At 47.3% G+C, this 25,488-nt stretch overlaps 1 protein-coding gene across 1 annotated transcript; it reads right to left on the bottom strand.

Annotated features, from left to right (window-relative positions):
* Nucleotides 1-1,703: 1,703 nt before the first annotated feature.
* On the bottom strand, nt 1,704-25,311 carry LOC131285881 (uncharacterized). Its single transcript, XM_058314736.1, has 8 exons — nt 24,723-25,311; nt 24,366-24,379; nt 23,694-23,815; nt 12,553-13,068; nt 11,156-12,490; nt 7,516-11,065; nt 5,629-7,014; nt 1,704-5,565 (listed from the first exon to the last, which is right to left on the bottom strand). The coding sequence occupies exons 1-8, from the start codon at nt 24,842-24,844 to the stop codon at nt 2,066-2,068; spliced, it is 10,545 nt and encodes a 3,514-aa protein (XP_058170719.1). The 5' UTR covers nt 24,845-25,311; the 3' UTR covers nt 1,704-2,065.
* Between the last annotated feature and the right edge of the window lie 177 nt (nt 25,312-25,488).

The raw sequence follows: 25,488 nt of genomic DNA, 5'->3' as shown, positions 1-25,488 counted from the left end.
CCACCACCAAGATTCCGACTTATATTTTTTAAACTGTTCGACATTTCAGTTTTGTATTTATTACACAGTTCAATGATTAGTTTTTGTTTTTTCTTCAAATCAGAATTTTTCATTTTCTTCCAAAGTTTTTCCATATTTTCTATGCCATCCCGAAATTGTGCTTATCCCTAGCATAGTAGTTAGTTAATTTTTTTTTCTTTTTTTCCCTCGATTTGGTTCGTAATTTTGACACCCTCTGTGGTTTACCTTTTCGTATGTGCGGTTCGAACACATCCCCTATAATTTTGGCTCGTTATAATGTACTAATTAAATTTGCTCACATATTTCCAACCGACGCTTGTCTACCAGTGGTGAGATCTTGCATTTTTGTGCGGTTTCTAAGTAAAAGGATACTTTCTCAGTACTTTCAAAACTATAATTCTGTCGTACAGTGGTAAAAGCGCGAACATCCGACATGGCCGGTGATAACAACAAAATTTGTGCTAGAAAAAAAAATCGGTTTCACACCCAAGAGCGCGATCATTAGCATCGGATAGACGTATTTTCATAGAAGTCTCAAACATTTCAGAAAACAACAGAAACCGAATGAAAACGAAGAAACACTTTCAGAAGAAATATTTAGCTAGCAGATGTTTACCTACAACATTCGGAGAAAATCTAAAATAAAATCAAACCACAAACAAATACCCATTAACTGAAAAATACAAATGATCATTTTAAATGCAACGTTTAAATGAAACAGACAAACTCAAAAAGGTAATTTGAAACAAGTTTCTCATCTTTATCATTTCTCCATTATGCATTTTTTCTTCTCTTCTAAGTTATCGCGATTTCCCTTCAATTTGCGTCTTAACAACACTTACACAACTAACTATATGCGCATGCCTTTTCCTTACTTTCCTCGCAAGGGGGGGGGGGGGTACACATTAGTTTCGCACCCCATTTTATCATCCCACTATGGGAGATCCTTCATTATCGAACCTTTTCCTAGCCGAGTATTGGCACTAAGATAATTCTCCATCACTAAACTCACGTCCCCGCCCGCCATCGACAGATTAGGAGAGATTAATGAAGAAAGCCTTTTCCATAATTTTACACGATCGTTCTATACATGTTTATTTTCCCTCCTTCCTCCTGATGATGATTTCCTAACGCTGGGTGGTGTGGTGGTGATCTATGCCTTTCACAATACCTAATCTTCCTATTCCGACCGGTTTACACACATCGTCTAGTAATACTCACGTTTTTTCCCTGTTTCGCTTTCTTTTTAGTGTTCGTTCAACCACGATTATTTCTTTTGCCTTTGCCTGATATTAAAACTACCGGTGGCGCTTAAAAAACTAAAAGTACATTTACAGTAGGTATAATAATAATAATAATAATAAGGGACCATTATTTGAGCTGCACGTTCTAACATAACGAAACGAATCAAATACGACACGCGGTGGCAGTCATTTGGGGGGAAGGAGGGGGAGAACATTGGTAGGGAAAGGAGCATTCATCTAACCGATATGGAAACGAAAAAGACACAAAAGATACAACAGTGTACAGATGATAATAAAATTAAAGGTGATGCTCTCTTATACCGTTAGACAAATAAATGGCTATTATTGAACGAAAATGGACTAACGAAAATGCACAACTGTGCTTACAAAAAAAAAAAGAAGTACAAAACTATATACTCAAAGCTTTGGAGTGCAGGCAGACAGATTACGAATTAAAAACAAAGGCCAAATTTAAACGGGTCGCTTAAATCAAGTGCTATTAGAAACTGTTCCCTCTAAATCCAACCGGTGATCGTTACAATTTATAGATTGAATAATTGATGCGCTTCTTGCGTACATCCCTTGGACTCTCACTCAACAAGGACTATGGAAAGGCCCACGAAATAAAGTGTGAGCTTTGTTTTATACCGCGGTCTTGGAGCAAGAGAAGCAATAGTTGACGACGATGATCAAATACATCAAATATGGAAACTATGGCCATGTTGGTTGTTGGTCTCTCTATCTTACACAAGCATGACGCGATGCCAACGGATGCCACCACTGTTGATACTGTCAGTCACTCATCGTTCCCGGTACCAACGGCCCCGAGGTTTACGTAGCTTTCGCGGACTGTACTTCGTTGGCGAAGTGTTACTGCTATTTGCCGTGGCGGCGGTATTGGTAAGGTTTGTGCTCGTACCGGACGACCTTGGCGCTACTGTGGGCGACGTTACTACCGCTGAAGAGGTGCCTGCTACGGATGGTGTTGCTTTCCCAGCTGGCAACCGCTGTTCCATATCAACGCCATGCAGCTCAAACTCCAAATTGTCGCTTGCGTGTTGGTGATGGCCATCCTCAGTACTGTCCACATCGTCTTCTTCTTCTTCTTCTTCTTCCTCTTCCAGCTCCTCCAGATCTTCCTCCAGCTCTTCCACCTCGACAAACTCCGATTCCTCCATCATGGACCGCTGATGACGATGATTACCATAGTCGTGGTCCAACATCATCAGCTTTCGCTGCTCCTCCTCTTCGTCGTGGTTGTCGTGATGTCGAGCAGGATACTCATCATCATGATCCGCTTCGTCGCCTGTTAGGAACGCTTCTTCTTGCTCCTCTTTCTCCATCTCCTCCTCGTGATCGTCCTCCCCACTATCATCCCCTGCTTGCTCGTGTTGACGATTCAATTCTTCTTCATCAACCTCCATCAGTTCGAGCATTTCAATATGTTCTTCCTCTTCTTCAACGATACCGTGGTGGTGTTCCAGTTCCTCCTCCTCCTCCTCTTCCTCTTGCGCTTCATCAACATCCTGCTCGTGTTGCTCGCTATAATCGTGATGATCCTCTTCATGCTCGTCTTCTTCGACTTCCCCTTCTTCTTCTATCAAATGTTCCTCCATCAGCTCGACCTGTGTATCCTTTTCCTCTTGTTCAGGATCCTCGTCCAGACTATGGATACTTCCACCCAGCATTGCCAATGGATCCAAATTCGCACCTTCATGATGTTGCTCTTCGTCTTCGTCATTCTCGAAAGTGACACTGCTGACACTTTTGAAGTGGCCGCTACCGTGATTGAACACCTTTATCTTTAGCTCCTGTTTACGTGGCGCCTTCGGTGTTACCGCGACATGATGGATCGAGACAACGGTGGAAGAACCTTTGCGCTTCTTTTTGCCGCCATCTTCGATCGCCTCTTCCACGTTGTTCCCATCTGACAGATCGATGTTCTTCGATTGCTTCGATGGTTGCTTAGGTTTCCTAGCGATCATGGCATGCTTCACTTTCGATACTTTGACCGAAGCTTTGGACTTTCGTTTCGTTGGCACTTTGGGCACTAGCGAGGCATCCGACTCAGCGGCCTTCCGTCTCCGTTTCCGCTTGCTGGAGCTCATAATCGTCGGCGATGGAGCGGGTGATGGAACGACGGAAATCTCCTGCTGCTGTTCGTTGACATCCACCGGGTCTCCTCCTTTGGGCAGAAAGCTCGTTCTTACCAGGGCAACGTAAGGATACTTCACGGGCGTGACCACTTTCGCTCTCCCATAGGTTCGCTTCGCAGGCGACCGACCGAACGTGGATGAGCGAGTTTTTATCTTCGATGGAATCAGCAGGGAGGTGTTGTTGATAGGGGGAAGTTGTTCATCTTCGACCGCAGGCCGTGTGCTTGAACCGTGGTGATCGTCGTGATCATCATCCGCCTCATCGTCGTGCTTACATTCGGCCACCACCATCGGAGACATCGGTTTATCATCCACACCGCACGACGATGAGGATGACGAGGACGTGGAAGTGGTTAGCGGTGGGGACAGGGGCATCATCGTTGGGGGTGGAAACTGTGACTGCGTTGGGGCCGGTGGTGCTAGCACCGATGATGATGATCTACGCCGGGAGTGACTATTCGATTTCGCCGTTTCCTGCAGTGATGGTTTCTCAATCGTGTCAACTTTTTCGCGAGAGACCTTATTGGCATTTCTACTTCGTTTCTGGACCATCTTGTTCCGGATTCTCTCGCTTGGCGTGCGAGGCGTTTTGCTTTTAACTGTACTTGTTGCTATCGCCTCGTGCGGTGCCGTATCATTCCGAACGATTTCGTCATGTTCGGAACTTTCCCCACAATCATTTGGTTGGGAGATGATACATTTCTTCACATCACCTCCTCCAGAAGAGCTGGAAGGAGTTGTGGGTTCTAACTGAGGAGGAAGACCACCGCCATCATCCGGCGCGTTGAGCACGGTTGAAGAAGAAGTTGTATCACAGTCATCACTCACGAAGATGCTTCGGGAACTGATGGAATCGCACTCCTTGTCGTCATCCTCAGTCGCGCACGTCGATTGCGCGTGGTTCGTGGTGCCCGCCGAAACCGATGTTGTTCCGACACCTCCCGCCAATGATCGAGGAGGACGGTTTGTACGGTTAGCGGCCGAATTTCCTTCCACACTCGACCACTCGCCCAACCGTGCCACATCGACAACACCTATTTCGGCTCGTTCGCGTGACTTTCGTCCTCCGGAAGGTTTGCCACCAGTCGCCGCCACTGAACTGATTCCACTGTTCGCTCCTCCGTCGTAGTCGACGCGCGTCATGGTGGTGGTTGTTTTGGTCACGTACTTACAGCAACTACTACCTACTACGCTGGGCTGTCCCGTGGATGTTGGACATAGACTGCTGCAACCCGAGGATATACGGCACGATGAAGTGACGACAGCCGCTGGTCCTCCTCTAACGATGGCGGTGGTATCTTCCGGTGGCGCATCAACAACCGGTCCCGAAGACATCTTTGGTGGTGCCAGTATAGCCGCCGCTAGCAACGGGGACGACGAAGAGGAGGGTACGCTCAGATGTCGCTGTAACTGACTGTTGTCCCGCATCAGAGCCGCCCTTAGCGTCGGCATAGAATCAAGTATCCGTTTAGATTCTTCCTTTTTCTTACGCTCTTTCGTCATGGGGACTTTGCCATCGCTTTCGTCGTTTTCGTTCGATTCCCGGGGAGGAGCCGCTGCCTCCTCTTCTTCGTCGTCCTTGCAGACGAGTTTAGTTGAATCTTCACTCTTTGAGGAAATACACCTTCTTCTACCTCGCCCAGCAGCTTCTTCCGGTGGGCAGGTGTTTGGTTTCTCAGTCGTCCCGTGTTCTTCCTCTAGCGCCTCACAATGTTCCTCTTCACGCGTAGACTTCCTTCGTCGTTCAGTCTTTTCATGGCTGGGTTCTTTTTTCTTCCTTCTGGAGGGATGATGATGCTTAGATTTGTTGGCTACTTCCACCACAGTCCCGCTATCATCGTCCCCTTCTTCCTCATCTTCTTCTACGTCATCTTCGTCATCGTCGTCGTCTTCGTCGTCGGGATCACGCGTCTTCCGCCGTGGAGCTTTCCGATGCCCACGCCTTCGTCGTTCGTGACTATCATCATCCGTCTTTACCTCATCCTCCTCTTCTTCCTCCTCATCATCATCATCATCTTCTTCTTCCTCATCATCCTCTTCACCGTCATCGTCCTCCTCCTCCTCAATGCCACCACCATCTACTTCTTCGGTTGGCTCTTTTTTAATCGACTCGCTTGAAACCGACTTCAGTAGGACACCAGTTGATTTTCCTCCCTTTCCACTGGCACCACCACCTCGGCCGGGACCGGAGGAGGAGTTGGACGAGCGCACCATAAACCTCGCCTGAAGCCGCGTCCGCGTACCGATCTTGCGTTTGTTCGTTGGCCAGCCGGTGCGATTTATGCGCTTCTTAAGGAACGAACCGCCCGACCCAGGACCACCAGCGCCGCTACCGGCACAGGCCGCCAGCATTGAGCCACTATCGAACAGCTGCAATCCGATCGGGGTTGACGAAATGGATGATATGCCCAGCCCGCCGGCACCGGCCCCGCTTGAAAGCATCGGACGCGTTTTACGATCGTACTGGACGATCTTTTTCACCACCGACTCGCAGCGCTGTACCAGCTTCAGGCTGAGCGGAGGCTCCGAGCCGACCGTCTGCAGAACATCCAGCAGATCGCGCTTGCTCACCGGTAGATTGTCACGCTCGATTGCAATGCCTTCGTGAGCGACCGATGGCGGTAGGAGAATCGGTTCGTCGTCGGAAATTTCCTCCAGGAGTTGGTCAACTTCTTTCTGTTTTTCGTCCTCCTGCTGCTGCTGAAGATCCTCGCGGAGCCTTACTTCCTCCGGTTCTTCCTTCTTAACGGCAGAGGTTGTCGACGAGGTCCTTCGTTCACCGGCAACACGATTCAGTTCTTCTGTCAGGAACGCATCCATCTCTTGGCACAGGGTGCGGCTATTGACGTAGCCACTGTCGGGGAACAGGGGTCGCTCGAACTTAATACCACCACCGCCGGAGGACGCACCCCGTTCACTTGCGCGTGACGAAGAACGACGCGACAATTCGTCACCAATGTCTCCGTCTTGCGCCGTGAACTGGTGATGATCCAGGAACGCCGATGTTTGCGTAGCCGTAGCAGTTGTGGCCTTCTTTGGGCTGGTGAGAATCTTAATGGCGGCTGCTCGCTTCCGGTGCTGCTGCTGCTGGAGCAAACTGAGAATGGCCAGTGTCGACGCGTGTTCACGGGGCGATTTTCGGGGTCTTTCGTTAACCCCCGCAATAAGCCTCGATATTCGACTACCGTGTGAACTTCGCTCGCTTGACCCTTCCCCAGCATCACCGGATGTTCCAGCACCACTTCCAGCGCTACTTGCAGCCGCTGCATCTTGTTGTAGCAAAAGCTTCCGCTTCTTCAACGGTAACGATGATGATGATGACGATGAAGGTGATGATTTCTTTGCCTCGGTATCTCCGGTTGACGCTGTGCTCGTCGTGCCGGGATGGTGGTGTTGTGCCGTGTCCGCAGAGCTTGGCCGCGAACCACTGGTTCGTTTCCCCGGCGAAGGTGGCTCCATCGAGGACGACGAACAGGATTGTAGTGAAGCGGTGCGATTCGACTTTCGGCATGCGACCACCTTGTAGTTTAGTATGCAACAGTTTTGCCCCAGCGCCGGTAGGGGACCCATTTCGTACGGTAGTTTCCGGTAGCCTAGAAGTAAAGCATGAGCACGAGCAAAGTTAAAATTAACTCTTTCCTAATGTCAATTTAAAGAAACATTAACAAAACACGTTCACTTTGCAATATCGGCGTTCTGCGGAATTGTCAACGAAATAGATTTGCCAGCGAGGGCGGTAACAAGAGAACCGCGGATCACTTACACGGAACACTACTCTGAATTTCCTGGGTCACAACTGGATCCAGCATTTTCGATTACCTATTTCGGCCAAGAGATTGTTGCGAAGGCAGAATGGTGTAGCAGAAAAAACTGACATTACTTTTTATCGATCTTGGTATGCTCTGACCTATCTCTTTTTACCGACCTTGTTTTGAATGATGAAGTCGGTTGCTTAGATCGGAAAACGTAGAACAATACCACAAGAGAATGGATGGAGAATGGTTGGTTGGAAAGTACCTTTTTAATCTGGCAGAAAAACCATATTGCAGAGTGTACTTTAAAAACGTGAACTGCTACTGCTACTCGAAACTTACCAGTGCTACCGAAGTATTCGTAAACCTTCTCCGTGCCATCGTCTTGGCGCTGGAACGTTTCGTACCACGGCTCTAGCGATGGTACGCGTTCGAATGCAAACCGATACGGTTCGATCTCTTCGCAGCGCTTGCGAAAGTTGATCCACTTGAATACTGCCCCCATCCCATCCTCCTTGCCCTTGCCGACGGCGCAGCTGCTGGCTGTGCTGGCGTAGCTGCTGCTGCTACTGCTCACGATGTCACACGTTGATGCTGACGATGCTGAAGATGACGGGGACTGTTCACGCCTGGCTGCTGGTGGGGTCGTTTTGGTTTTCGACGCCCGCGAGGAGCCCGCTCCTTTTCGGCGACCAGGAGTCGTCGTGGGCTGGTAGGAGGAAGATGTAGAAGAAGAGGATCCATCGTCTTCGCTGTTCCGACGCCAACCGCCAGCAGCATCGATCGTTCCGGATGGTGGAGGCATACGCGTCGCATCGAGCAGTTGGCAGCGACAGACGCCACCGGCCGATGCAAGCTTTCGACCGCGTCCACCGCGATACGATACTGCACCACGGCCTCGGCCTCGCCCACGCCGTCCGGCACCACGACCCCTCCGCGTAACTCCGCACGAGCAACTGCTACAAGCCGACGTCGGTTTCGCTGTCGTACTGGAGATGGTACGTTCCTGGTCCACTTTTTTCCATCGACCGCGTCCTCGACCTGGCTTTCTTACCTGCTTAATTTCTACTTCCTTCTCCACTTCCTCTTCCACCTCGTCGACATCGTCATCTTCACGAGTTTCCTCGCGTTCGTGTTCATCTGCAGCTACCGCCGACCGCTCATCGTCATCTTCCGGCACCGCGACTGCAACCGATGGACTGCGGCGTCGCCGTGTCCGTTGGTGCTCTTTAGCAGATGACAATGCTGCTGCTGCTACTGGGCCTGGCTGGATGGGGGCCTCTGGAAATCGCGGCCTGCTCCCGGCCGGCTCTTGACACTTGTCATAATCGGCGGTGGACGACGTTGTTTGCGATCCGCCTTTCCGCCGGGAGGCCGGGGGTTTGTCCTCGTCCAGTTTTTGACGCTTAGCTGTGGGGGGTGCTATTGTAGGCGATCCGGGAACCGACGACGATGACGGTTCACTTTCCATCGAGCATTCACGACCATGTTTGACAGATTGACCTTTTTTCCTCTTTCGACCACCACCACTAACCGGCGTATCTTCCTCCTCCTCCTCTTTCTCTACCTCGGCTTCTTCCACTTTCGCTCGCTCTCCTTCGCTACTGCTCGGTAGATCGATCGAATAGTTATTGCCTGCGATACCATCACCGAGACCGCCACAAACCGCCGCCCTATATCCCTCCGACGACGTCTGGCGATCGTCGTCCGTATCCACCTCCGAGCTACTGTCGTCCTTTCGGGGGAACATAAAGTTCTCTGCCTCATCGTTTAACAGACTAAGCTCCGACTGTCGGACTCGCCGAATCTTTACGATAAGACCGTTCTTCTTCGGGGACGCACCCTTGCCAGACTTCGATGACCTTCGTTGGCTGGTGATGCTGTTGTTTGGACACTGTAAATCGGCGGCAGTGGTTGACGTGTTGCTGACGGTTGCGTTGGCAACCGAGACAGACGACTTTTTATTAGTAACCGCAATTCGGGAGGAGTTGGCTTCCGGAGCTGGCGTGGCTGGTGATTGTTCAATCACTTTGTACAGCAGGGGAGACTTTACCGGTGGCCGTGTTGTTGGACTCGGTGCTCTCCATCGTATACCGCGCACCTTTATGTCTTCCAGGGCTGCGGCGGATGCGCTTTTCTTCCCCCCAACAGCCGGCCGGCTTCTTGCCTTACTACCAGCACCCGGTGAGTTGTCCACTTTCCGTTGGTGGTTCGTTTTCCCTAACCGTTCGTTTGCTTCCGCCAGCTCTAGCTCAACATCATCCGACTCCTTCTCCTCTTCACAGCCACTATTCGTATGATGGAGCCGTCGTTCCACGTCACCACCTTTGCTACCTCCTTCTTCCTTGACCGGGGATTTCCCAACTCCGCCGTGCTGTTTTTGCCGTACCCGGGATTGAGCTTTCCGCGCTGACGTACCACCACCAGTCGCACCACCGGTGGTGGCCGCCATCGTTGACGCCATTTTCGATCGCTCGAGCGTTTCGTCTAGTAGGCTGGTAAAGTCTTCGTTCAGGTTCGCTCGCTTCGGATTCTGCCGTAGTCCCAAGCTGATACGCTTCGTGTTCTTCGGGTCCAACCCTTCGCATTCGAGCAAATGGTGATGATGATGGACCTCGGCTGTAGTATGGCGCGTTTTTGTACCAACCACCAGTCCGGCCCCTACACCACCATCATCGTCGTTTGGATGATGCAAATGATGATGATGATGATGATGGTGATGGTGTTTATTCATAGCCGTGGTGGACGTTTTCTGACCCATCGCAAGAAGCTCGTTCCCTTCGGTATCCAATTCCGTCGTCGTCGTCGTCGTCGTCGATGTGGCCAAACCACGACGTTTCCTTCGCTTGTTTGCCACGGCAGCCGTCGTTGGCGTTGCCGTCTCTTCCTCTTTCCTTAGACCGTCGACACCACCGGTGGTCAACTTTGGCGGTGACACTACGAGTGCCGATTTGTCCGCAACAAGCTCTTCTTGCTCCGTGCGAAAATTGGTGATCACTTTCATCCCGACTGCATGATGATAATCATCATCGATGAGGTTTCTTCTGCTGTCGGAGCTGGTATCGGTACCCGGTTTGTCTTGATTCTTTTCCTCCTCTTCCTCCTCGTCCTCCCTCGTTAAGGGTTGCTCCTTCTTTTCCACCTGCTCCTGCTGCAGCTCCCTTTCCCGCTGCTGCTTGAGCAATAGTGCGCTGAGGGTCGATTTGTGCTTCTGATGGTTATGATGGTTCAGTTGATTATGCGGATGATGATGAATTGCTGACCGTCGCCCAAACATTCCCTTGCGCTCCTCCTGCTTCTGCTCCGTCTGCAGTAGTGATGGCTTTACGTTATCGTTCCCTTCCTCTGCTTCTTCTTCAACAGCCGTTGTTGAAGACGCTAGTGCTGCTCCTGCTGCTGCCGATGACCGACTAACACGTCCAATCACCCTGATAATGTCCCCAGCAATACCTTCGCTTCGTTTTCCGAATGGTCGACCACGTTTCCTTGTTTTCTCCTCCACAACAACAGCACTGACTTCTTGCGGAAGGATTTCACTATCACCACCCACCAAACTACTGTTAATGCGTTTGCTATCGCTGTCCTCTACCACCGTTCTGCTACGTTTAGAGTCCTTCTTTCCACCGGTCGATGTCCGTTCACTTTTTCCCCGGTCACTGCTGCCACTTTCAAAGTATGCCACTGTCGATGCCAGGGCAAGCTTGATCAGCTCTTGAGTATCGTTGAGATTGACACCATCCCCACCCTCCTTCTTCTTCCCCTTTTCGCCCTCACTCACTTTCTGTTCATCAGCAAAGGTTTGGTTTATCGTAGAGTTTTCCCCTTTCACTTGTTGCTGCTCCTTCGCCTTATCTTTCACATCCACCTCTCCTTCGTTCAGCTGCTGCTGCTGCTGGCGTTGTGTTGTTGTTTGTCCGATCGATTTTTCCTTTCGTTCGATCAGTTGTTCGTCGTCAGCGGCGGCCGTCGTCGTCGTCGTCACCGTCACCGTCACCGTTTTTGATGATGTTTGCTTTTTCCCACCAGCTTTGGGGGATTTTCCTTCGCCCGGAAACGTTCCAAAGTTCCCAAAGCTCGGTGCCACTCCTGCAGCAGCTCCAACAGCACCACCACCTTCGTCGTTTTTTTCGTCGAACAGCCCGCCACCAAAAGCACCGCCACCGGAACCAATCGAACCGAACAAACGATCGAGCGACAGAAAATTATCGTCGTTCTCCACGAACGCTCGGTGACTTTCGGACTGAACGTGCACCGCCAGCGAATCGTACTCGATCCGGCAGATCTCGCAATAACCGCAATCCCGAGGGGGCTGCTGCTGCTGGGTCTGCGGCGGCGGTGGCACTGCTTTCTCCGACTTTTGCCTTTGCTTTACCACTCCACCTTGGTCGCCACCCTCGTTGCCCAACGGTGTCGTCGTTGCAGTTGTGTTGGATAGTAACTTCCTCGTCATTCTACCACAACCGGTCGCCGGATCGTCTTCCTCCACAGCGGTGGTGTTTTGCGTCGCAGCGTTGATGGTGGCTGTCTTTTTGCCACCACCATTACCTCCAACCCCCACCGTCGTTTCTTTAGCCTGTCCCGGGGGTTGATTTGCGTCCGCAAATGGGGCTTTCTTGAGGGAATAGTCCTCGGCGGCGGTAAGTAAAATGGGCCACTGTTTGAACTCCTGGTAGATCGGTCGAAAATTGTCCGGATTGGACAGACACTCGATTTTTATAAACTGTCCCCGGAGATGGTGGACGTGCTGGTGCGGAACGTGATTGTGTCGCCGGTGGTGATGACCCCGATGATGATGATGCAGACGTCCTCCACCACCGTCTAGCAGTCCACTTTTGTTGCCTCTATTCCCTTCAGCCGTGCGAGCCAACGAAGTCGAACGGTTGCGGTTTTCGTTCTGTACCGAGTCGAGCACCTTTCGGAGAAACTTGAGCGCCTGCTCCGCACTCCACACAGGTATTCCCCAGGATCGGGCAAGCTGGACGGGACTGTTTTGTCGTGGCTGTTTCGGTTGCCGAGAAGGGCCAACCGATCCACCACCGGCCGGACTGTAACAAGGACTCGCCGGATTCGGTGGCTTATGGTGGGAGGACGAGTGGAACGACGGTGGCGTTCCTAGCGGTGTTTCGCTTTTTGTTGGCGTTCCGTGTACGTACACCGGTGGATTTAGTGGCGACGAGTGTAACAAGTGGTGGGGTGTTGCTGATTGATACTGCTGTTGTTGGTGGTGCTGTTGGCGGACACGCTGTAGCATAGCATCCGCACGGTTGCGCGGCAACACTTGTGCGGTGCTGGTATTAGCGGGTTGAGTTGATTTACCCTTGGAAAAAAAAGAAAATCATCTCATTATGCTACTCATTCTTTGCCTCACTTTTTCCTTACCTTCCCATCCAATCCTGCTGTCACTGGCGATACCGGTGCAGTGCTGCTGAAGGTGGCCACTTCTCCGGTAGCCACCGTCTGCTGCACGCTTCTGACCGCACCGGAACTGCATACCGCCGATGATGATGCTGTGGATGTTGTTGTTATTGTCGGTGTTGGGCATGGTGACGATGTACGACTGGTCGCCGGACCGTAATCATTTACATATTGACCGTAGGGGTTTTGCTGGTGCGTCGGATGAAGTGAATGGTGCCTCGCACGGACCGACTGCTGCTGTAGTTGTTGCCGATTCCGCGTGCCAAGGATTGGCGTGTCCGGCGAGTTTACTGCCGCCGGTGAAGCGGGGCCAAATCGGCGTGCTAAGCTACTGACTCCGGACGGTGATGGATGGTGTTCGTCGTACCGCTCGCCAGTCCCGGCAGCAGCTGATGTAGTGATCGGAAGCGACCCACTCGCTTGCTGGTGCTTATCGGTGATGAAGTGGGTTATATCCTTGTTGAGGAAAAACTCGATCGACTGATGGGGGAAAAAAAAACTTTCGATTAGATCGATTTAAAAACAAAACTCGACAATACCCCCCGTTTGGATAAGTTATTGACAGATGATGGATATTTAAAAAAAAAACTGCTGAACTGATGAGACTAAGTAAACATAAAATGTAACCCAGGTTCGTTATAACGTTAGCTTTGAGTTGTTGTAAACTCGAGTTGTCTTAGACATCTCTATTTACGATTCTTAGTTTATCATAAACATAAAAATACTGTTTCATTGGCAGAAAACAAAACACTATTAGGCCTGTGTGCGTGTGAAAAGAATCCCATAAAATCAGCCGGGAAAACAAAACCCACACACCTAAAACATCGATGCTCTCCGAAAGTTTATCGTCTGAAATTTATCTCAATTTTTCCATCCGCACACGAGAGCAACATATTTTCAGAAATACTCATTTTTACCGCTCCGTACGAATAAAAAAGAGAATACGAAGATTCCCGGTATCACAACACAAAAACGGTACATAAGAATCGGATGGGATTTTTTTATTTTTCTTCATTTCAGTCAGTGGCCTCCCCGTATGGTGGGCATAATTGTTTCTCTTTTTTTTACATGTTATATTTCCCCCATTTTAGCCAGTGCAAGAAAGTCCAGCATCGAGAGAAATCGATCGATTTGTTCGAAGTTCTCTTAAGCATATACGTAGGTGTACCGTGCGAAGGAAAATGCTTATCAAATCTGATGTAAATCAGGATAAATCTGGCAACTGTTTCTTTAGATCTTCACATTTATGCTTTTCTCCACATACACGATGTACACATTTCTAATTGGTAAAGTATAAAGGTTTTTCATGGTACATGCATCGTAGTAGGTGTTGTTAGAATTGTATTACGATGTAAAATTGAAAAGAGAACACAGCGTTTAGTAAATAACTACACGTGACAACAATGGCTTCGTTTCACAGCACTATTCAACGACCCACGGAACTAGACACTTTTTCCATCCGTACAAATGGCAAAAGGCACAACTTCGCCCATCGCAACATGTCCGAAATGTGCTGCTTTCTGGTCGCGATTTCTGCTGTACCTGCGTTGTGCTGGGTTTCAGGGCCCGGCCCCTGCGAATGATGTTGAGCATCGAGCTCGGGAAAGATCTTTACTTTGAGCGTGTGTTGGCATTTAGCATGTTTTGCTCTCCTTCATTCTACACGAACCATGGAACTCTAGAGTAATATTGTGTAGGTGTGTATTCTTTATGGTTTTTGCTGTTAGTTGATAAATTATAAAAATATAACAACAGCAAACATATTCGACGAAGTTAATATCTCTAAATGTGTATTTTTATCGTATTGACACTAATTAATTTGCCATTGTTGCAATCATTTAAAGAGATTGATAAACAAAAACTTATGCTCTATGTATAACCAACACCAATACTACATGAGTCTGGCAAACGCTATGTTACAGAATCATAATCAGTGTGTGTATGTCTTTTTTTTAATACTTAAACACTTTTATGTTTGTTTTCCTCGTGGGAGAGCAACAACATTTAGAAAAAGGCAAAATATTTTAAAAGAGCGTGAAAATTACGAACGAGCGGCAATAGGTGGGAGAGAGAGAAAAGCATCAAAATGAGACACAAACTTGATATAAAATATGTAGACTTCCGCAGAGAAATTGTCTGGTATTACATATGGAAAACTAATATTATAAAATCGATATTTGTTCGGGGGGCTTCAATTTCCAATTAAATTCTCTATCTCCATCTTTTTTTAATATATTTAAATATCAACAATCCTAATAGTGTATGTGAGTTTTGGAGGAGAGTAAGAGACTGAGAGAATATTTCCTCTAAATGAAAATTCTCACAGATTACCTGAGCTCTCACTCTCTTTTATGTGACTGCTATTGAAGCTTGCATCATGTTCGTTCCGCCGAAACATACACATTCATTGCGCTTCATCTCGCCAACGCGGCCGCCACGTTCGTCGCGCGTTTCTTCGCGTTCGCTTGCCGTGTCGTCTGTACTTGCCCAGCCCAGCAACGCCGTATACCCGATCGACCCGACGACGGAGCTTGTTTCGTACAAAATGGAGTTGGATAAAATGAGTTTTCTACTCCGTCCGTTCGAATAGGCGCAGAGCAGCCATATTGAATTCCACTTGCGCGCCCGTGCATTCCGCTGGCCACCGTTTTGTTCTCTTTGCTCGCGGCTGCCCGCTGAATAGCTGTACAAATCTGCGATTTTTAGCTGCCGTCATCGCCACAATCAGTGATGGCACAGCAGTTGCTGTGGTAAACGCTTATATCTGGACATTCGTTCGATGATAGGTTCTTTAAATTATCTACACCAGCTGAGTTGACAGTAGCAAGGAAATGAAAACTTTAACTGAATAAAAGTGACTAACTACATGTAGCTTTATCTATGTTTTAAACGGATGATGTAAGATATATGTAATCAATGAATTTAATTTATCTTGGTCAACCAAAAGATATTGAAAAAGTAAAAAAAAAAAACAAAAAAGATACACCGTACTGCGGCAACAGCAACGGCAGATAGGATAGTAGGATGAGCGAGAAACGTAAACAAATCAACTCCGTACATCGCATTCACTCTAAGTGGTTTCGTTTGACGTTTGTAACAACAACGTCATGTCAGTGGTTCCTCGATAGTATAGTGGTAAGAATCCCCGCCCGCCGCTTGTCACGTTGTTGCTTCTAGCTTGAAACATGAAATAGCAATTTGATGGAGAAACCTTCGCTCGTCGCGGGTCTCCATGGTCACAAATCGAGGTGGCCGAGTTTGAGGTAAGGCTACGTGCACAATTTTTACGTACAGTCGCATGAAGGTAGCGGTTGATTCATACGATTGTAGGCTACCGCTGTATCCAATATGACGACAGTCGCAATTATAGCACAAACAGCAACCATTTTCTTCGTTCGTATGGCACAGACCGTTGCTTTACAGAGTATCCACACTTCCACAAGGAAAGCAACAATTCTGTCGCTTCTTCTTCTGCCATATAAACACATAGCAAGAACACAATCCCCCAACTCTAACGGCTCTCTGCTTGCCTTTTCAGTTAATAACCTATGGGTAGCTTCTGTGATCCCGTGACGACGTGTCTGGTTTTCTACCATCACTGTGCGTGCTCCGGATGAATTTCATTTTTACGTCAGGACGCAAACATTCGTTTCCACTGCAGCTCATCGGCATGAAGAAACGAAGCAAGCAAGCGAGCTAAGAAGCGCTTCAAGAGTCTGAACCTTCAGATCGATCCAGGGCAACCGAGAGAACGAACGCTTCTTGGTGATGTGTCTACCGCCCCATGAGCTGTACGTCGCTGCTGCAAATGCAAAAGAACAAACAAAACATGCGTGTAAGAAAATCGACCGACGCGTTGGAGGACCAACCTCGTGAACCAATGAGACCAACGGAATGCACACCGCCGTGGGGGATGGAGCAGTTGGCAGCGGGAGTAAAAGAAACCCCAAATGGTACATAAGGACTGTCCACGCGGGTGTGCATAAAAGACGCAGCACATATGGGCTGCTGCACCTTTTCGAACTCTGAAATGCAGCGGACACTGCATAACATTGTATATACCCTTCTAGTCTGTTGCCATGAACGTCTGTGTCTTTCTTTGCGCTTGGTTTCCATGGCGTTTCCGCCGCCTGCTACCCCTACAGCTGGTTTCCCTGCTTCGCTTGCACTGCAACGAAACGTTTCGCTTAAAAGGGAGTCCCCATACGGAGACGGACGATTCATTAACGATGCGCAACTTACTCCGCTACTGTCATCGTCTCGCTGGGGGTCCTCTCCAGTTGCCATGGATTGGTTGGGTTGCCTTTCTTGATCGCTGTTTCGGATCTACCTCGAGAGTACAGCTCTTGGCACATGCATCAGTACTTCACGAATACATCGACAACGCAGCTTCTATGCTTTACTTTCCTTTTAATTTCCGTTTTCTGCAGCAGAAATCATCCGATTTCGAAGTCTTCAAACGACAACAAATAAAGGAAACTTTCAGTTGATGGTCCTGTAAACTGGAAGACACTGTCAACAAATCTACTGAGATGCAATTAAACTCACTCCAACAAGATGCAATTGCACTCCATTTAGACTTTCCAATACCACAGGTTTTTTATGTTAAACTCCATCATGGCCAGGACAGTTCAATTTCAAGCTTGTGTATGCGTGGTCGACCATTTTGCAGCCAAACCTCCACATATATTTGCAAAACTACCCCCAACGTTTTATTATTTCTTTCTTATGGTGTTTTTTTTTATAACCCGTAGTGAGGAAAACGAAACACCGAACGACGGCAAGATATGGCCACCAGCCCCGGGCCTTAATTTAACTTTTCGCTGTTGCGGCTCGTCGTTTCACGAAAATCTTCATGCTAGCTGGATAAAACAAGGTTTTACTACGGATCTTACGATCACCTATCCCTTTTTCTCGCTCACAGCACAAAGCTCACAGCTCAAAGGAAGCAGAACCCTCACAAAACGTCAGTTCAACACACGCAGAAGAAATACAATCTGACGGTTGTGCGAGTTGGATGCAACATGAAAAAAATAACATGACGGTGCCGCGCCAACATGCTGCCCTGTGTCTCTAGAGCAGGGATGTCAAACATGCGGCCCGCGGGCCACATGCGGCCCGCAAGAACATTGGGTGCGGCCCGCGACCCCTTTGAAACATTATGCTGAGTCTACACGAAGCGCAAAGCAACCTTTGCAAACGGTAAAATGCTGTGAGTTGGCGGTAAAATGCTGTCAGATGGGCAGTCAACTGTCAGAATGTGCGCAAATGTGTTTTTCGGTCGGCGATTGAAAAATAGCTTTGCAAAAATTTGCGCACCAGGTATAGAGTGCCGGTGGATGGAAAATAGTTGTTTGTGATGATGTACAGTTGTTGTTGATAAGATTTCGGTGTGTACAATACCTCTGTGCTGTTTTTTTTTTTTTTTTTTTTTTTTACAGTTAAACAATCAAATCAACATTGAATGCGCTTACATCTGCATCGGCTCACGAATAGTAACGTCTACACGAAGCGAAAAAAAGTGGCAGCAAAATCGACATTTGCGCGTGTATTTTACAGAGTTTTGCGCCTCGTGTAAACTAAGCATTACATCGAAAGTTTGGATCCTTGAGTATTGGCTTATAAGCAAATACCAAAATATTTAATGTACATTTTTTCACGAACTGCGAATTGCAAGAGGCACTGAACGAATGTCAATTTAAACAATTTCAATAAGAAAGTGATATGCAACTTTGCAGCAAAGGTTTTACACAGATTTTTCTAGACAAGTGGATAAATAGTGTTTATAGAAAACAAACGTGATGAATTACAAGACCATTCCAAACAAAATAACAAATGCGGAGCAATAAGTTAGCTATTGTAATTATATACCTTTACTTTTCTAAAAACATTAACAAAATACACAATAGTGTTGAACTGCAACATATATTTCAATAAACTTGATTTGAATTCGTTAAAATTAGGAAAACGATTGAGCAACAAACCCTCTCTTTTACTCAAAATTTGTAAATTTTATTAGAAGTAATATAATGTGAAATAGGGGTCCGCGACAGCCGAGCGGTAGCGCCAGTTAGAAAATCGACCCATGAGCGCCGGGGCTCACCACCTCGACGGCGTGGGTTCGAATCCCAACCGAGACCGGACCTTCCCCTGTACGAGAGGACTGACTATCCACGTACAACAGGGAAACAAGTCTCGTAAGCCCTTAACGAGCAGGCATGACCAACAAGGTCGTTACGCCAAGAAGAACAATAATGTGAAAAAATGTGAAAATGTAAATCATGATTGACTGTTAAGATAAAACCACATTGATAAGAACATATTTTCATCACTCCAATCAATTATATGGTTTGGCCCGCGAGCCTATTTTGGGAGAAAATGCGGCCCGCGAACCTATTTTTGGAGGAAATGCGGCCCGCAAGGTGAAACGAGTTTGACATCACTGCTCTAGAGCTTGTTCATCCGGTCGCCGTACCCGGTTGAATTTTGACGAGTGTTTTTCGTTGCCTTCGTCGCTTGTTCCAATCGTGTGCTGCTCTACCGGCGTCCATTCGCTTTCCCTGGCACATCATCCCCGTACCAATGCGATATTTAGAGAACGTATAAACGACGACGACGAACCGCGGCAGTCCGTCGATTCCTCGGCTGGTGTGTTTTTGCTGGCCAGCTCTTCGTAACACCGTTGCCTTTTTGGGGGCACATTTCGAGCTGTTTCAACCAAGAGCAACGTTTCGTTCGAACATCTCGTTGGAGAACACATTCGTTTATATCTTTGCCTTATTCTGCTTTCGAGCGAACCTTCTTTCAACCGTTTCACCATCGGTGTCGGTGGAAAAAATAAAGAATCTTTCCGTAACGACATTCAACCCCTTTTCCATATCGATTGGATTCTTAGTTTCGAAAAGTTCGGCAACTACAAGTAAAGAAAAACATATCTTTCTTATTCTTAGCAAAAAAGAGCTACTCTATACCACAAAAATATTATTCTACTATACGATATAACGTTGCATAAAAATGGTGTGTTCCATGAAACACAAGAAAGAAACAAATTAAGTTGACGCGGCATATCAAAACCTGCTGAACAAAATAATAACAAAAGTTTGTAAACAACCCACCGCCACACACATATCACCACTACAGTTATACAACGCGAGGTGTTACACGGAAGCTGTCAACATATTTTTCTCGTTTTTTCTTCTCCTCCTCCCCCCAAAGTGACACAAAAACAACCGCCAGTAGAATGGTTCAATGAAGTCGGGGTGTTTACGGGAAGTTAAAATACCATTTAAAGGTGTGCATTTAAAAAAAAAAATTCGTATTCTTTCTTCATGGGGAAAAGAATATTGCTGTATTACAAATTAAACAGTGCGATGAGAAAAACGACACGCGAATGGAACGAGGCCTATCTTGAGTACTTTTTTCTTCTCCCCCTTTGGCCGACGATACAATGAAGAGGGTATGCAACACACGTACGTAGGCTGGGGTATACACGGGGCTGAATGGTTACAAAGTTTTTTCCCTCGTACCTTTGGTCGGCGGGAGAAGAAGGCCGAGTCAGGCCCGCCACGCCACCACACCGAATCGAACCACCGACACACAACGTGCTTGCTGCGCTGATGGTGCGGGTTTTTTTCCTTCAACCTATGTTGAATATTGCATTGCGACACTACGAACCAGAGGGAGAAAACGCGAGATACCGCTGAAAAATGGTGAAGAATAAAGCGGGAAAGGAATAGGCGTTCCATGAACCCCATGTTTATCTCCTGATTGTGTGTCCCTCCAGCAGCAACGAGCGTACGATGGAACAAAGGGAGCATATATACAGGGAACTGAAGGTTCTTGGCGTTTGCTTAAGGCGTACGTCAGTTTTGTAAATGATAGAAGCGTATACGAGAGTGAAAAAGATGTCCAAAACTTGGTAAAAATATTAACAGACATGCCATATTTCGTTTAGCATCATGCAACAAGATGTATCAACAACTAAGTTTACATTACGGAAGATGATAAGTGAAAAGAGAAAAAAAAACATACACATTGCACCAACACAACTTTTCCGTTTCACAATACACCACCAATTACTCGCGTTTCTTGGAAGGAAAAGAGTGTGTGAGAGGGAGAGGACAAAATTTACCATCAGCCTCTCATGAGAAAATGTTACCAAACCACCTCCTTCTCGCCGTCTCGACTACTGAGTTTTTCTTATTGCTTGAAATTTCTTGGGCCACATCACTTGCGCAAGGCAAAACAAGTGAACTAATTTGGCTGCAAAAGCGATACTATACTAGTATACGGCTCTAGCTCACGCTAAGCGGCGTAATTGAAAAAGAAGCACAATTTAAACACTTAATCCACCATCGAGAGGTGGAAAACCCGCGAGCAACAAATTGACCTATTTAAGTATCGATTTTTATCGTCCCTTTTTGCCATCCCATTGCAAAACTGTTTTCCCGAGGGCTCTTCGTGGGGGATATTCCGATTGCTCTCGATGTCCTTGTGTTTCTTCCCGTTAGTTCCCATATTACCACGTAGTGTATTTTTTCCCTCCTCCCCGATGAAAAGGGCAACGCATTGCGCGCGAGCATAAACTCATTCCCGGAATTGGCACACAAACAAAACCACACAGCGAAGGTTTCATCGACCTGCATACATAACATGCACAAACACACCGGAACAGCGATTTCTTCTCACCAACACTCACGTACAGCAGCACCGTCGACCCACCATTCATGTTTATCGACTCTTTTCCGCGCTTGCAAACCTCATCTCACTTTCTCCTTCTCGTGCTCGCTTCCTTCAATCCTATGCTGTAACAGTCCATTCCGTATATTGATTATATTGTGAGCGCTCTTCCCGCTTTTCCCTTTTCTTTTGCGATCGCCCAGAAACCACTTTCTGCTACTGCTGCCGCTTCGTAAACGTTTCGAAACGAGAAAAAGTAAACTGAAAGGTACAGCACAGACACAGGCACAGGCACAGGGTGGCAGTGTACAGGCGGTGTGGTGCTCCCTGCTATCCTACCCATCAGCACTCCCGTTCCGCCCGGCGCTAAGGCAACGCAAACAAGAAAACAAACCATCAGCAGCGCTCCAGCGAAGAAAACGCCCTTCACTGAAACATTTCTTGGGTTTGAAATTGTTTAAACCACACGTTCGTTCCTCCCTTCGGCAAACGTCGTCATATACGCGAACGTTTGTGCTGGTTGGTGTTTTGTGTTTTGCTGATTCAAACCTAGCCCAGCCTGCTGGGGTTTTTTTTTGGTTTGAAATGCCTTCAAAAGTTTCACACTTTTTTACTTCATCAGATATCTTTCGATTGCCCAGCAAATGTGAATTCATTTTTCTTCCGTGGGTTGTTTTGTATATCGCATAAGCAATGAAAAATTATCCGTCGCACCCCACCTCCTCCTCCTCCTAAAGGTAGGCGAAAACTGATGGGAAATTCCGAGTATGGACTACCCACAAATGAGGGACGGCAGCAAAAAGGAGGACGCTGACGCACTCCTCCGCCGTACCCCGCGCATATCATTCCGCTACACCCAGTTTTGTTCATCACCGCAAATGCGAACGGTCGTACAGTCGAGAAAATGGCGAGTATCAAGACTTCTTCCTGCTCTTGTGTGAACGGACGGTCGTCGGACGGCTGGTTTTACTTGCTCTGACGCGCAGTGAACGACCGAACCGACCGCATCGGTGAGGTTGGCTCCCCGTTTGGTAGCAGCAAAGTTGAAAGCAAACGCATACTCGCGATTCGAGCGAACGTCCATATCATCCGAACCAAAAACCCCTGGGCAACCAAGCAACAAAACGCACTACACGCGAGTGAGGGGTTGTGGAGAAGCATCGTCGTCGTCGTCGTCGTTCACCACATAGCATAGCATAACACACACTGTCAGGCGCACACAGCACACAACATACACGCACACATACACACATACACGCTTGTGCGCACGCGATGAACCATCGATTGCAACCGGGCGAATGGTTGTGGCATCATTCGTTCCTTCTTCTCACCAACAAACGAACGGACGCACTTGGACGCGAACTACGCGCACAGAACGTAGTAGAATAGCAAGAAGAAGGAAAGCACACCACACGGCCACCAACAACAACAACACGGCAGGGTCACGAGAAGAGAAGAGCGCGGTGCGCAGATGGAAGAAAAAACAAACCCACAGCCGCCTATGACACGCACACACAAACCTAACTAACCGTGTAAGGTGCCGCCGACGCCTACTGCTACTTTTGCCGCATCGGCACACCGCTGTATGTTTTACTTTTCACCAATGTCGCCCTGCTTGCTTGATCGGCGCTTTTCTCGTTTTTCCACCTTGCTCGCATACGCAAAGACACACACACATTCTACATAAACCGATAAAATGCCACGGGGACGCCGCGCAGACACCGACGGCGGGCCCGATGAACGTGGGGTGCGCACGTTCGATAAAATGACACGTCCGAACGGCTCGGCAGCAGAACTAACAATGATCCCAAAATTCGTGTGAAACGCCAACCCGCTCCGCTTTCTCCGGCGAGGTAAAAATGTGCCGCGCAATCTCCGAGAAAATGTGATGGTTTTACGCTCGCAGATACATTTTTCTTTGATAAATCTCCCTCTCTCTCTCCGCAAGATGAATGAGAAAAGAAGCGCGCGTCAGATTGTGTGAATGAGCAACGCGAGCTCATTCGCAAAAAAATAATCCTCCATCTTTCTTCCTCTCCCATGACACATATTTTAAAACAGAGGAAATGTTTTAAGTTCTACCGATTTCTTTTTAATATATGCACTTGTACTATTTTAAGTAGTGTGCACTTTGTAAGTTCTTAAGTCGTCCTTTAAGGAATGTATTTCAATGAAAAGATTAAGTTACGCGAATGTCTACATCAAAAACTAATCCTCTTTTAGTTAAGAAATACTCATCGAGAGAGTGAGAGAGAGGAAGAGAGAGATCGAAACATGTTTTTCTTTTTGCTGCTAATTCGATGCTTCTGCGAGGCCAAAAGCCGGTCGCTGTACTTTCCTTCCATTTGACTATTGCAACAGAAATCGATTTTCCCCGCATCTAGTCCGAACACGAATTTTCATCAAGAAAAGGTACAGTTACTTACACCGCCAAGTTCTTTGATGGTAGTTTCGATCTTCGTCGCCACCTGATGCCGCTCGATATCCAAGTAGAACCGATGGTAAATCAACGGTTTGGGTCCTTTCACCAGTTTCACTTTGTTGGTGTCTAGAAAGAAAATCAAACATTCCGTCATTCGCGATTGGTGATCCATTTGGTGTTAACAAAATTACAGATAGTTTTTTCTTCTCCAGTTGCAAATACTTTCTCAACCACGACCTCATATGTTTCCACAACCAGTGTTTGTTTTTTGAATTTTATCGTGCGAGTCCATGTTTTGATCCCGTTGTCATAGTTGCAGATTTTTTTCCTTTACAGTATTTACCATAGTTGTATGGCATAGCATCAATATGTTTCGAAACATCATAACGTGTTATTTGCATTTACCCAGTACATAAATTCAAAGATATAATGGTCATTTAATTCTAGCTTGTAGCTATGTGACGTACGTGCATCTAAATTTGAATATGTAATACAATTTTTTTTAAACATAATGGCATTCCTACATCTATGATAAATGCTATGACGAAAAGTTCACATACTTTTCTAGGAAAAGTTTGCAAAGGCAACCAACCTTTGGAGCCGTCAGACCCCCGTTATAAACACCGTACAATAGACAGCTGCGCTGTCAATATTAGCAACGGTACTTTTACGACACTTTTATCAGCTTTCCTCTTTTGTTTTATAAATAACATGACCGGTTTGGTTTCGCAACGCACGACTCCGCGGAACAGAATACATTAACGCACACGTATCGTATCCCTGCTGGCAAAAAAGCGGGATTACGACGAAGCGTTCTAAGAAACAAACAAATAATGCCGAATTTATTCAGAACCATCCCGAAACGATTCTGACCGGAATGTTAATGTTACGTAGCATAACCTCATCCGCTTTGGGGTAGATTTTCTGCAAATGAAACTAGAGGACTCCGCGAAACGAGAGAAAGCCAAATCGTAGGACTCCGCAATTTGCTAACCGCCATGTTACATTGTATTTCAGAAAAGCTTCGAAGAACTTACTCGATGAGTTGGCCGATTTTCGATGCGATGATTGCGGTGTCGGCTGTTCCTGTTGCTGCTGCTGCTGCTGCTGTTGACTGGCGTTTTTGGAAAGCTTGGATTTCGAAGGTGATACCATTCCTCCACCGTTACCAGCGAAAAACGCGCTGAAAGTTGACGACAAGGCCGGCTTTGCCGACGGCGTCAGCAAACGCGCAATTCACCGGTCTTCGTAGCCTATCTGGCAAACCTAGTCATTCTAGACCACCGACCAATCAAACACTTTGCGCTTCTCGCTAATTTTCTTCTTTCTTGTACCAGATTCATTGCGACGACGAAAATGATCCGCGAAATTTCATAACCACCTCGCTCGCATTGTTTACTTGTTGATGTAACTCACTTCACTATGCTGATTTGTTACCCCAAATTACGCGCTAAGAAAAATGATACACACAACACTATTCGGCCGCAATTCGGACATTAGAATACTTCGACCGAAACTCTGCTAGATTCCTGTTTCGTATATTCAACTTTTGATTTGCTTTACAAAACAACGGCGCGCATTTTCGGGCTTAGTTATTACGTTTGTTCTTGCTACCCATGTTCGTATCGTCTCGCTGCTTATTGAACGAATAAGACCGAATTCCGCGTCATTTTTGTTTTCCTTCTCTTTCTCTCCTCTCACTTGAAATGCCACTTTTGTGACTCACAAACGAATCGTTGCGAGCGTCACAGAAAAGAGCATTTTTAGAACCGATTCGTTGACTTTCAAATTCAAAATCG

Source organism: Anopheles ziemanni, chromosome 3 (genome assembly GCF_943734765.1).
Source record: "Anopheles ziemanni chromosome 3, idAnoZiCoDA_A2_x.2, whole genome shotgun sequence".
Classification (NCBI taxonomy): Eukaryota; Metazoa; Arthropoda; class Insecta; order Diptera; family Culicidae; genus Anopheles; species Anopheles ziemanni.
The sequence above is the reverse complement of the archived record's forward strand: the minus strand, read 5'-3'. Positions and strand labels throughout refer to the sequence as shown.